This window comes from Salvelinus namaycush, chromosome 5 (genome assembly GCF_016432855.1).
Source record: "Salvelinus namaycush isolate Seneca chromosome 5, SaNama_1.0, whole genome shotgun sequence".
In the NCBI taxonomy this organism is placed as follows: domain Eukaryota; kingdom Metazoa; phylum Chordata; class Actinopteri; order Salmoniformes; family Salmonidae; genus Salvelinus; species Salvelinus namaycush.
In genome coordinates this window covers 43,215,803-43,230,022 of record NC_052311.1, presented here as the reverse complement: position 1 = coordinate 43,230,022, position 14,220 = coordinate 43,215,803, and the positions used below count along the sequence as shown (strand labels likewise).

Genomic DNA, 14,220 nt, shown 5'->3' with positions numbered 1-14,220 from the left:
TGAGATAAACTTTTGTTAATGACCAAATACTTATTTTCCACCATAATTTGCAAATAAATTCATTAAAAATCCTACAATGTGATTTTCTGGGGGTTTTTTTTCTAATTTTGTCTGTCATAGTTGAAGTGTACCTATGATGAAAAATACAGGCCTCTCTCATCTTTTTAAGTGGGAGAACTTGTACAATTGGTGGCTGACTAAATACTTTTTTGCCCCACTGTATATCCTTTCTGTTTGGCCCTGTCCGGGGGTATCATCGGATGGGGCCACAGTGTCTCCTGACCCCTCCTGTCTCAGCCTCCAGTATTTATGCTGCAATAGTTTATGTGTCGGGGGGCTAGGGTCAGTTGGTTATATCTGGAGTACTTCTCCTGTCTTATCCGGTGTCCTGTGTGAATTTAAGTATGCTCTCTCTAATTCTCTCCTTCTCTCTTTCTTTCTCTCTCTCGGAAGACCTGAGCCCTAGGACCATGCGTCAGGACTACCGGGCATGATGACTCCTTGCTGTCCCCAGTCCACCTGGCCTTGCTGCTGTTCCAGTTTCAACTGTTCTGCCTGCGGCTATGGAACCCTGACCTGTCCACCGGACGTGCTACCTGTCCCAGACCTGCTGTTTTCAACTCTCTAGAGACCGCAGGAGCGGTAGAGATACTCTTAATGATCGGCTATGAAAAGCCAACTGACATTTACTCCTGATTATTATTTGACCATGCTGGTCATTTATGAACATTTGAACATCTTGGCCATGTTCTGTTATAATCTCCACCCGGCACAGCCAGAAGAGGACTGGCCACCCCTCATAGCCTGGTTTCTTCCTAGGTTTTGGCCTTTCTAGGGAGTTTTTCCTAGCCGCCGTGCTTCTACACCTGCATTGCTTGCTGTTTGGGGTTTTAGGCTGGGTTTCTGTACAGCACTTCGAGATATTAGCTGATGTACGAAGAGCTATATAAAATAAACTTGATTTGATTTATTGGTTCTGAAACACAGATTACAATAATTTGGCGCAATGCCGTAGGCCTATGTTGGTGACCAGATCGAATAAGAAAAGATATAAATATAAAAGTGTATAGATTGTTTATTTGTTTTTCGCATTCAGTTTCACACTTGCGACACCAAATCTTTCGCACCGCGTTACTGTAGCGCATCAGATCCATGTTGATTGACAGTTTTCTGGTCCAATCAGAGGGTCGAGTGTGCGTTTCACTAGCCAATCCGTTTTTTGGAAGTGCGATACTGTCTCTGGGTGGAGAGTAGCCTAACCCATGGAGACTGTGCCACAAAATGAGTAGGCAGTGACAAAACGTTACAAAACCTGGCCAGATCATTTCAAATCATCAGTCTCAAATCTAAGTCATGTGACATCTCCTTAGTTCTCGGACTGAATTATTTACATGCTTTAATTATTGAACATGTTTCTTCAATGGCATCAAACCCAGAAACATAGCTAAGTAGGGATAAGACTATGGCAACAGATTTGGTGTGTTGATTATTTATTTTTTGCCATCAGGTGTGCACATTACAAAGATCAGAGGTATAAAAAAAAGTACAGTAATGTAAGCATATGGAAAATGTTTTGGCTCTTGATCACTGGAGGAAATGGTCAAAACAGATGTGACATGACATTACAACATATGAACAAAAAAAAACAATCTTTATGCACAGACAGGTGTAAGATACGCCTCTGAAATCTTGACCTTATTTTGATTTATTTGACAAAGACAACGCGCATTGATCAAGACATATTTCCATCTGCAGTCCCTGGGAAAGTGGTTACAAACATGTAAAAGACAACACACACAAAATAGCCATAGATATCCTATAATTAACCATAACATAGTGTTCTATTTTGTTATAGTGTAATTATATGGCAATAGCATATGGCATATTATAATATTAATGGCAATAGAATATAAAAAGAATCAGGATGTCACTTTTTCATAACAGCTGTTGCCCTTTCCCACACAAGGTGCTGTCATATATTCTCCCTCTCGTGGGTAATCCTTATGTGCCTTCCAAGGGAGTTCATCCATTTGAAGGATTTGCCACAATAATTACACCTAAACGGTTTTCCGTCAGTGTGAATTGTCTGATGCCTATTCAATGCGCTTGTTGTCATAAAGCATTTTCTACATATAGGACACTTATATGGTCTCTCCCCTGTGTGACTCCTCACGTGCGCTTTCAGATGATGAATATTGCTGAAACATTTGTCACAAACACGGCATTGCCATGGCTTCTCTCGGTTTTCCTGACTTTGTATTTGGTAAAGATATGAGGACTGAGCTGCTGGGTTCTCTCCGTCTTCCTCACTTTCTATTTGGTGAAGGTATGAGGACTGACTTGGGTTCTCACTGTTTGTCTCACTTTGTATTTGGTCAAGATGTGATGAATGAGTTGGGTTCTCTCTGCTTTCCTCACTTTGTACTTGGTGAAGATGTGATGAATGAGTTGGGTTCTGAATCGGATCATAGTTACTTTTCAAACAGGACGGACTGAATGTGAAGTCTTTGGTACCAGACTCTAGCCATTGAAGTTGCTCTTCCCTCCGACTGGTCCGGAGTTCCTCCTGCTCCTTTTTAATCTGTGTGGCCTCTGGACCATCCTGTTCCAGACTTGGGCTCCACTGCTGCTCACAGTGCTGCTGCTCAGGGGGAAGATCCTCGTCTGAGACAGTCAGCGGCTGGGGGTCTGAGGGAGAATGGATTAAAAAAAAGCCACTCATGGCTTATGCATCCTCCCACCCCATGGGAGGACGCATAAGATTGTCCCAAGATTGTCTTTTGATTCTTACTTTTGTAAAACCTACAGCATAGTGAGCATGCAGAGTTGAAGCAGGCCAGGCAAACCTGCATCTTTTTGGGGTCTGACAAAACATGTAGAATGCAGGTAGCTAGCTGAATTAGTTCTCGAGAATCCAAGGGGCAATGCTGGCAATGCAATTTGAGTCAGAAGGGCAAATATTAATGAGCTTCACATCAATCAGTACTAGCTAGATGCAGTAATATCAAAGCTGTATAAGCTAGCTAGCTAGTGCCCATAAGCGTTGTAAAAAGTCACAAACCTGTTTTTTGTAACCTTAACATCCCCCGTAGACGGCTGTTCTCCTCTTTCGTTCGGGACACTTCTTCCTGGTACTCTACAATTGTCTTTTCAATTGTCCCAAATATCTCATCAGCAGCAGCTGTCAATCTTTCGTTGAGAAACAATCTCAGCAACTCTATTTTTGACATTTTGAGGAATGCTAGTCGAGTAGCTACCCCAAGTAACATAAACAAAGCAGTGTGAGGTTATTACTTCTGGTCACGTGTTTTTCTCTCACGATTTTCTAAATAAAAGTCCCGTCGAGCACTCTGAAATGGGATAAACTGAAATAAGATATGAAAATTGCATTATTAAATTGAAATTGGATTAAGTAATAATTCATGCTTCCAGAAAAAATTCTGAGAAAGACAAAACTATTTAATAACTATACATGTTTATAACTATATAGGCTATGCTATGTAACATATTTTGAGAAAACCTATAAATCTATTGATAGATTGGCGCAGCGGTCTAAGGAACAGCATCTCTGTGCTAGAGGTGTCACGACAGACCCTGGTTTGATTCCAGGCTGTATCACAACTGGCCATGATTGGGAGTCCCATAGGGTGGTGCACAATGGCCCAGCGTCGTTAGAGTTTGGCCGGGGTATAGGCCGTCATTGTAAATAAGAATTTGTTCTTAACTGACCTGCCTAGTTAAATAAAAAATAATACATTACAGAAGATTAATGTACGAGTGTAGATTGGTTACATTTGTTTGGTATGCTACTAATGATCATCAACAGCATCAGAGCTTAGAGAATCCTAATTACCATGACTAAATGGTCACATGGAATTTGACTGCATTCATGACTCGTGACCACCGGTGTGGCGGTGATATGGTCACCGCAACAGCTCTAGCCATGCAGCCTATTTTGGTGGTTCATAATAACGGCCGTACAGATGTGGAATGCGAGTTGAGGAAGCCAGCCGTGCCCAACCAGGTGCAGTCAGTGGAGGACCTGTAACCCGGTTGAAGACAACAACCCTCTGTCCCGAGAGCTCACAGAGGAGGATCTTCAGTGGCCAAGGAACCGTCTCCGGGGCAGGTTCAGTGGGACGGCATGTCTCATGGAACCTGAGCCAGAACAACAGCTACCCTCCCTGTCACCCTGTCTGTACCGAACATTGTTAAAAAACAAGGGCACCTGGGGCATGCAGGTACCCTGGCTGTCATGGCGCTGTCAGCGGAGCAGCAGGAGGCTATACGGCAGGCAACAGTTGGACAGCGCACCAACCCCAACTGGCACACCATGAGGAGAGGGAGGTTGACGGCCTGCAATTATGGAGCAGTGGTTAGGGCCAAGCGCTTAACTCCGTTGCTGCTAAAAAAGGTCCTCAGATCAGTCGTTGGATGGGATATTGTCTGTAAGGTGGGCCACAGATAACGAAGAGGAGGGCATCAAGGCATTCAAATGACTACAGGGATGGATATGCAGGAGTCCGGGCTTTAGGTCACGGGGTCTGGGATCCTGGGTGCCTCACTGGAGGGTCACAGTAGTGGTGGAGGTCAAGTGTCCCTATGGTGCAAGGGACCTTACCATTGAAGAGGCCATGAAGTCGAAGGATTTCTATATCAGGGAGGGAGGGTCTTGCTGGCACCAGGTACAAGGTCAGGTCCACATCACTGGAAGGGACACCTGCTTCTTCATTGTGTGGACCGCCAAAGCTTCCATCACCATCCACATCCAGTGTGACTACCCCTGACAGAATCATATTGCTCCTCCTGTCAGTACCTGTTTTCAGGGAAGCCAATGGCACAATATACAGTCGAATTTCAAAGGTGAACAGTTGATATTTTACATTGAAGTAGGCCTCTATGTATGCTACTGTAAGTACAGTAAAAAAATAAATAATTGTAGTTTGCCCTGGACAATGTTCAAGAATTCGCGGGCATTCCATCATATTTAGATTTGGGAGAAAGCCGATGCAATGTTGAATTTAAACATTCGCTAACAGGTGCACAACCATTTGCCATTATTTTCTCTTTCAGAAACTGACACAATCCTTTGCCGGATACAGCATTACTGCAAAAGATTACAGCACACAGTAAATAGACCGGTAGCTTATGTAAAATAGTTGACAGTATGGGTAGGCTACAGTAGCCTATTACTGTGCGATATAGCAGAGATTCCCAAACTTTTTCACTCAGGTCACCCATCCAGCATTGGGGAACATCCTGCGCAGGCACTGTTCATGACCCAAACTGTTCACACCCCTCTTGTTGGCGGAGAGAACATTTAGCAGGTTTAAAGTTTATTTCCTGCAATTCTACACATCAGGCTGGTCCTTATTCCTCCGCTGCAACACCGCCGCTCCGGCTACGTCCACCGTCTACACCGGGCTCCTGCTGCCGCTGTGCGACCCAGTGTTGGCGGCTATCCAGTCCCTCCTTGGCACCTTGGGCTCTGTTGATGCACGGCTCGTTATGAGGGGTGATACATATTGTCTACCTGCCCGAAGACCAATATCCTTCAAGGGAAAGGAAGGAGATGCGTTCTTTGGTGCGAAAAGTGCAAATCAATCCCAGAACAACATCAAAGGACCTTGTGAAGATGCTGGAGAAAACAGGTACAAAAGTATCTATATCCACAGTAAAACAAGTCCTATATCGACATAACCTGAAAGACCGCTCAGCAAGGAAGAAGCCACTGCTCCAAAACTGCCATAAAGAAAGCCAGACTACGTTTTGCAACTGCACATGGGGACAAAGATCATACTTTTTGGTGAAATGTCCTCTGGTCTGATGAAACAAAAATAGAACTGTTTGGCCATAATGACCATCGCTATGTTTGGAGGAAAAAAGGGAAAATTTGTGGGCAGAACTGAAAAAGTGTGTGCGAGCAAGGAGGCCTACAAACCTGACTCTGTTACATCAGCTCTGTCAGGAGGAATGGGCCAAAATTCACCCACATTATTGTGGGAAGCTTGTGGAAAGCTACCCGAAAAGTTTGACCCAAGTTAAACAGTTTAAAGGCAATGCTACCAAATACTAATTGAGTGTATGTAAACTTCTGACCCACTGGGAATGTGATGAAAGAAATAAAAGCTGAAATAAATAATTCTCTCTGCTATTATTCTGACATTTAACATTCTTAAAATAAAGTGGTGATCCTAACTGACCTAAGACAGGGACTTTTTACTAGGATTAAATGTCAGGAATTGTGAAAAACTGAGTTTAAATGTATTTGGCTAAGGTGTATGTAAACTTCCGACTTCAACTGTAAATCTTGGTGGAGCAAACTCCAAAAAATTGTTTAGATGCATGCCAGCAAAGCCACTACACAACACTAAACAATACATTAATTGGACTATAACAGTGACAAACGGTGCCCACAAACTGTTAGGGCCTACATAAAGCTGTCCCAACATCTTCCACTGCGAAACAGTTCATTCAGCCTCATTTACTGCCTTTAAAAAAAACATAGCTGATATGGCTGACTTGCTTAAACAAATGTGGTTTCTACTGACAATTGAGATGTATCTATGGCATAAGGGGACGACGAGTGGATAAGAGGCGATCCGTAATTTAGATTAAGACATTAATGAGCGAGCTAGGACTGACACAGTCAATGTAACTATTTGTTCAGCACTTTTGAAATGTACAGCGACAGAATTCAGAACATGAGCCATTCTTACAGTATTCTCCCTGTACACCAAGTCAGAACCGTAGGATAAATAAAGGGGGCATATAAACAGACAATGAAAGCTCTTACAATATTCAATGATGACATTTCTCTAAAACAGGCTATAGGCTACATGTGCACCACCAAGTCAGAACAGTATGCCAAATTATGAGGGGAAAAGGGACCAAATTATTACGGTGAGGCACATGGGCTACTAACAGCTTACTACACAACATACACTTAGTATTACTCTCTTAGCTACAGTATACATATCTCCCTGGCATATTGCATCATTTATGCAGCAGCATACAAGACAATTTTGGACTCTCCTTGTTGTGCTGTGCTCACTTGAACAGGAAGGTGGCGCGGCGGTCCTAAATGGGCAAATTTTGTCATCAAACTTTTTCATCAAAGTCTGGCATTCTCTGGATTTATGGTGCTTCCAAGGCAACTGGGAACTCTGAAAAAAACAAAGTTGCATCATGATGTTAGTGATCTTCAGGTCGGAGCTCTAGAAAGAGGCCTGAGTTCCCGACATGGAATTACGAGTTGAATGACCGTTCAAAATGTATTTTCCCAATCGGATATTGCTTTTTTCCAAATTCCCAGTTCTCTTGAACTTCCAAACCACTCATTGTTGAATTTGCGGTTTACAACTTGTTGTGTAATGTCTATGTTCAATGGCCAATGAGCAACGATACGTTTTCTCTATCATTTCTCTTCATATGAAAAGGATTTGCCATTAGATAGTTGACTTGAATCATGATGATAACTGCTAGCTTGCTAGCAAAAATTTTGAAAGTATGATGTTGACATGATCAGTCCAATCAAAGCTACTGTAGATATATGATTTGACGCCATTTTATCTATGGCCAATGACCTTCTAATGTAACTCTATGGCAGCACCCAAGGGGCTTGAATTTTTTTGCTCTCCGGTAGATTTTGCAGTGACGTAGTGTCCCCATGAGTGACAGAACACTGAGCCAATTAGGTGCAACTAGAGAACATTACCAACTCCTACATTCCGTATTTTCCGCTGGCTGCCCCACCACCACAGAAAGCTCTGCTCCTCATCATTGTTTCCTCACTGGACAGATGTGCTGCTCAGACGGAATTAATAAAATGTGAGTTCTGTATGTGTTGTTATAATACCATACTATTTTATAAAAATATATTTTTTAGATGATGCAGAGATGCTTTTTTTATGGTTTGGTTTTGGATTTTGATTTCCTCCTGTGTGTGCATGCTGTTTTAAACTTCTGTTCAAAAAAATATTACTATAATTTGGACCAACCCTTGTCCAAATTCTGTTTCACTTCTCTCTTTTTTCAAGTAATATGAACTAGAGCTGCAACCACAGCAGCCACACTAGGTATAATTCCACCCTCACCCTGCAGCAACTAAGTCGTTGGTCATGCTTTGCCTACACCTCATATGTTATGCCCAATCAACTGGCAATCGTCTCAGCAAAATTGTCCTTTTACCATAGCTATCAATAGCTACATTAGTTGGCGAGTTTCCAATAACACGCATGCATATAGCGGTGGCAATCATTCATTATTATATATTTTTTATGTGTAACAATGCGAGGCACTCATCAGGCAGGCATTGAGGCAGATACGTGTCCCTATCACTTCGTATTACCGCATGCATGGCTGGGTTCAACGCAAAGCAAACGTCTAATTTTATCATACAAATTGCATTACAGCATGCGTCAATCCAGGCGCTGCATGGGCAATCCAATGTCTATATTGGTCGTGCAACATTTACGGTTAATACAGCCTCTGCAGAAGTCAGGGCATTCATACTTCTTGCGCTTCATGGAGCAGCGCAGAACTGTTGAGCAAATCTGTTGTGAAGTGAGTTTGTGTTTATACAGGACCTCCTGCCCCCAACCAATCATGGCAATGCGGAGCTATACGGAGCCCTCTACATTGTTACAAAATTTGGGAGGCACACGCGATGTGGTGTGGAGCTCAATTTGGCCCCTGCATGCAAGGGAAAGCATGCGTTTGACATTTTGAAACATCTCCACTTTCGAAGAATGCTGCAGAAGAGAAATAATAAATTTTGTTTGAGGATATTGGTGATTGGGCATGGCCTAGTGGACATGATATGTATTGCACCATTATCTACATGAACGCTCAGAAATTTGGCATCACATTACCAAAGTACCACCACCAGATACTGTAGTCTGACTGGCTTTACACAGAGGTAGGAATGCAGCCTGCTAGTATTCAAGATCATGCTGTGAAAGATTATGTGCTGTGTGTCAACAATACAATAAAAACAGGACACAACTAGTCTCTAAACCTTTTATTACAACAACAGTCAGCCCCCCCTAACAAAACATGGACATGTAATGGACGCCTCCCTCTTGACCGAGTAGCCAATGAGAGAGCGGCTCATGTGTTCTACGGGAAGGGATAAGACACAAAACATAATTACACAAAGAGTCAGCTATAGTACAAAGACAAGTGAATCTGATTGCTAGTTTTGACACTGTATACATAAAAGTTTGTAAACTTTCAAGTAAAGGCATGAGTTGTTGTTCCATCCAGGATGGTGTTGTCAAGTGCAGTCCCTTTAAAAAACAGTAGTGGAGGCCAGTACAAAAAAACACTATCTCAGTGGAACTAACACCTTTCACTGCTGTATAGTATGCGTGTCAAACTGTCCCTTTTCTTTGAAACATTAAACCCCCAAAAAGAAAGAGGTAAAGACATCACACAAATACATTGAATTTTAAAAAAGGGTAAGGGAAGGGGGTTCTAAGTGCCGAGTTTTGAGGATAATGGTTCAGGTTCCGTCTGAATGGAGTTGGCCTCAAATATGGACATGGTCTGACCACTTCAGGGTTTTTATTGTTTGGCGTTGATGATGTTAACGAACTCTGGCTTGAGTGCAGCGCCGCCAACCAGGAAACCGTCCACATCCTTCATGCCTCCCAGCTCCTTGCAGGTGCCACCAGTCACAGAACCTGAGGAGAGAACAGACAGATATGAGTGAGGAATGGAGTGATGAGGGACAGAGTGGGGGGGGGGGGGGGGAACCACTGCATGCCCCTGACTTGAGTTAGATTAGCTATGCAATGACAAAACCTATTCATCCCCACTTGTGGTTGTGGCGTTAACAGCTTAAGTGTGTTTAAACGTGAAGCATAGGAGTTTGGTCTCACCTCCATAGATTATCCTGACAGAGTTGGCTACTGCCTCAGACACATTGGCCTTTACCCACTGCCTCAGTTTGTCATGAACGTCCTGGGCCTGAGAGATAAAGATGAGAAAAGAAAAGAAAGAAAAAGGAGATTCAAATAAAACCATGAATATGGGTTCCAAAATCCAGTAAGTTCTGACTTTAGCCTTCAATTTAGTGATGAATCTCAAATGGACAACACATTCTGCTCTAGTCTAGACTGAATATATACAGTATACAGAGATTCAGGCTTTTAGTCACATGTTCCCATCTGTCCTAGGTTCTTTCCATTGAGGTCATACAATAGTAATGGATGACACTAGAAGAAACACTTACCTGGGCGGGGGATGCGGTCTTTCCGGTGCCGATGGCCCACACGGGCTCATAGGCCAGAACAACCTTGGACCAGTCCTTAATGTTGTCTGCAAACAGAATTGACATAATGAATACAGTACTGCATTCACATTAATCAAATGGAGAACTCAAAATGGACACAGTGCCATCATGGACACGCTGAATATAACCAAGTTGTTAACGAAAAGGAAAACGTATTAATTACACTGAAAGTCCCAGTCACGTCTGTGGCGGGCACACTATCCCTTTGCTAATAGGATGTATTCACGCAGCAGTAGTATTACTACATTCAACAATGTTAGAATCGCTACAAAGTAATACAGGGTACATACAGTAATTGGAATGTATTGCTTACTTTCCAGATACAAAGAGGCCTTTGCAGTTTATACGATGGTTATATATAATTGGCATGGCTCTTGACATGTTTAACTCTTCTCTGTGCATTGTAAAGTTCAGGGCTCATTTTCAAATATATAAAATGCAAAACTGATGCTAGATCAGCACTCTGATACACTGATTACAGGCTCTGATAATATATGTGTACGCCTGAGCAGAATCTGTGGTTTTGTGTAACACACTCATTATGAATCAGTGATTTCAGTGACAATACCTGCGAAGTGCTTCGTCTGTGCGTTGATGACCTTCTCCGTGATGCCAGCCTCCCTCTCGTCCAGCTTCTCACCGATGCAGGCAATGACACCCAGGCCATTCTCCAGGGCGTGGGCGCACTTCTGACCAATAAGCTGTCAGGACACACAAACAATTATCCAATCAGACAGGTTGTTCATTTATTGTCATATTTTTCACATTTCCTCTACTTGAGGAACACCTGGAGTGTAAAATGGAGATTAAAATGATGATCCATAGATTTGTCACTGCTCCTCAAATCCTGTCATGTTCAAGGGCAATTCACTGTTGAAAGAGACATAATCCAATTCTGTGTCACGGCCCTGTTCTTGTGATAGTCTGCTGCCACCTCCAGAGACTCCTCCCGAGACTACACATTCATGAACACCAGCACTCGACCTAATAAGCCATTTACCTCATCAGTCTCTCCAAAGACCCAGCGCCTCTCAGAGTGGCCCAGGATCACCCAGTGCACGCCAACGTCCTTGATCATCGCAGGGCTGAGAAGGAGAGAAAGAGAGGGGACGGAAAAAGAAAGAGTGTGTGAGAAAGAAGAGAGATTAGCACCCAAAGTACAGTCAGCCTACAGTGTTGGTTCAGTAAAGCACTAGAGTCCTGAAGACACTAGCATCCACAGTTACAGAGCATGTCCATTACCTGATCTCCCCGGTGAAGGCACCCCCCTTGACCTTGTAGCAGTTCTGTGCGGCCACTCCGATCTTTGGGTCCAGCTTGGCCCTGGCGAACTCAAGGTAGATTGACGGGGCACCACAGACCACCTCTGCAAGTAGAGAGAGAGAACCAACACGGTCATGCACTGACCACTATTCTCAGGGTTGGAATAACAGACTGACCAGTTAATATTCTTAAGAGGTGAATCCTAAATTCCACTTCAGTTTCATTTTTCACTTAGTCATGCTCTGATGTCAATGTGTGAGACTAAGTGAAAATTCTAAGTGGAAGTTAAGATTTGCCCCTTGATGTTTACATGGACGCCAACGTTACAGTAATATTTTCTGAAACTGAAATAGGAAGTGTACACAGTAATTGTTGGTGACATCTAGTATCAGTGGAAAAGGCTTTCCTTTGAGAGTGGTGACAACTCCATGTAGTGGCTCACTCTACTATTCACTTAAGTGTACAAAACAAGGTCTATCTATCAAAATGATTAGGCCTATTTGGGCCAGTGTTGGTTATACAGTCCAATACCAGAGTCTGCAGCATTAGTACACACTGTACAAGTGGGATATCCCCAGTGTTGTGGGGTACAGTAGGCCAGACACTGACATTAGCAATGTAACTGTATCTTGGGGTTAAGTGTGTCTATATTAAACCTCTACAGTCACTAATCCCTCCGCAAATGTCCTTTATCCCTGCCAAGAGTCAGTCCCCCGCTGCAAAAAGGTCCTAGTTCAACCTCCAAAAGGTCACTAGAACTCAGCTCACAAAAGTCGCTCACATGGTCACATTCTGCTGGGGTCGAACAGGACCTTAAATTCAAAGGTCAACCACAGGATTAAAAAAAAATGTTAAATACTCTGCAGGTTCATAAAACGGCCTAGGGAAGAAGTGATTTACCATTGACTTTACATTTCTAGAAAGAGACATGGGAAAAGCCTACGCGAGCTTGTCATCTGCTGGCCCGTGCAGCGTCCTGTTTCACGCGTCAGTAAATTTGTACTGTGTAGATTAGTTAAGAGTTGTGAGGGGTGGCTCTTTCTGTGGGGTAAAGTCCGAGGCTGTAGACAGATGTAGGTTACTACACGGACATAACGTGTCCTTTGGTGCACTCCGTGGAGCAGCAGATAACGCCCATGTATCCTACAAAAACGACACAAAACGTGACTAAGTACGTGTAGCCTGTTCTTGAAATTGTGTGTTCATATGCAAACATGCGATCAGGGCAGACTGCATATACGCCTCTGTGGCAGTTTGGAAATGCACGATAGAGAATGGAGGAAACACCGACATCTCCATGGCGGAATGGGGAACTCTATCTTATTGGTTAACAAAATGAGTATGTTGTGCATAAATTAGTTTGGGTCTAACGGTAGAATATGTATTTCTAAATTAAAGTATTGTGATGGTGCAATGATATCCGACATTTGGTCCTCCTGGTAGTTATATGAAACAGGGCTCGCGATCGGATGGATCATTATAATGCATCAAAGAACAAAACAGACATTCCGCCCCTCGCTTGCGCCAGACAGACTGTTGTGGCTACGTGCTGTTCGGAACGTACGCCCACTGTCATAGACAATCCATTTAGCAAGTCATGTTCTTCTATCCTAGTTCAGTTTAGGAATCCTGTTTAAAAATCCCCTGACACAATGGATTTCTCCGGTTACAAAGGATTATAGGGCGCTTCAGTACCAAAATAGGCATATGCCTATGTATTCTGCATTGTATTCTGTATTCTCCACAAATTGTCACCATCGCACAGATCGCATCATAATTACGTAAAAATTAGTGTCAGGGTATCCTATAATTTAAAACCATTGTGAAAATGGCAATGAAAAGGGACCTTCCGGAGTATAGCTTGGTTTGCCACCCATTGATTCGTGCACTGATACCAATAAATGACCTTCCCTAACCTTTGTTTCACGCTTTTTCCTTCTCTTGATGGAGAGCTGAAACAATTTACCTTACAAAAGTCTAATTTCACAATGAAAGTGTGCCGTGCGACTGTCATTTCAACTGGATAGGCTACACCAGGAACCCAATGCGACAAGTTACACAATTTCAAAGATCAACTCTAAGACTACTACACGAGTCAGACATTAAACCACAGAAGCCACACAGAACCACGCACCGGTGTTGGGGTCGAGCTTGGCAGAGTTCAGGGTTTTGATGAGTTCGCCAAGACTTGCCTTGTCTCCATTCATCTTCCAGTTACCACCAACGAAGAATTTTCTGGACATATTTGCAGTTTAAGGTTGTTTCTCGGCCTTCGAACTGAGCTGGATTCTTATAAGGCGGATCTACTTCGGGGAGAAGAGCAACGACCCCGGCGCAAATCACTGTATTTATCATCATGGGCCACGTAACCCAACCTCTCAGTTTGTTCTATTGGTTTACAGAGACACGCCCAGAATAGCGTTTCCTTATGTACAATGGTAGCCTTTTATTTCAGTAGAATAAAGAGTACAGGCTACATTTTCACAAAAAGGGATGTTCTTCAAATTAGGCTATCTTTGTTTTAAGCGTGAAAATAATATTTATGTTTCAGTATATGGGGATGAAATACATTAAAAACATGTCGAACATTTCTACAGAGCACCCACTGAAAATGTTCGGTTATATCAAATAAAATGGCTATTCCGATCGGACGGCGAGCG

The 14,220-nt window shown here is 43.0% G+C and overlaps 1 protein-coding gene and 1 long non-coding RNA gene across 2 annotated transcripts; both read right to left on the bottom strand.

Moving 5' to 3' along the window:
* Positions 1-1,473: 1,473 nt before the first annotated feature.
* Positions 1,474-3,265, bottom strand: LOC120047546. Its single transcript, XR_005476901.1, has 2 exons — positions 3,062-3,265; positions 1,474-2,688 (listed from the first exon to the last, which is right to left on the bottom strand). It is a non-coding gene; the product is annotated as an uncharacterized LOC120047546 (long non-coding RNA).
* A 5,742-nt stretch (positions 3,266-9,007) lies between these two features.
* LOC120048309 (triosephosphate isomerase B-like) lies at positions 9,008-13,907 on the bottom strand. The gene is made up of 7 exons (XM_038994174.1): positions 13,695-13,907; positions 11,540-11,663; positions 11,298-11,382; positions 10,866-10,998; positions 10,238-10,323; positions 9,885-9,972; positions 9,008-9,686 (listed from the first exon to the last, which is right to left on the bottom strand). Exons 1-7 carry the CDS (start codon positions 13,801-13,803, stop codon positions 9,568-9,570), a joined length of 744 nt encoding a protein of 247 aa, XP_038850102.1. The 5' UTR covers positions 13,804-13,907; the 3' UTR covers positions 9,008-9,567.
* Positions 13,908-14,220: the final 313 nt, after the last annotated feature.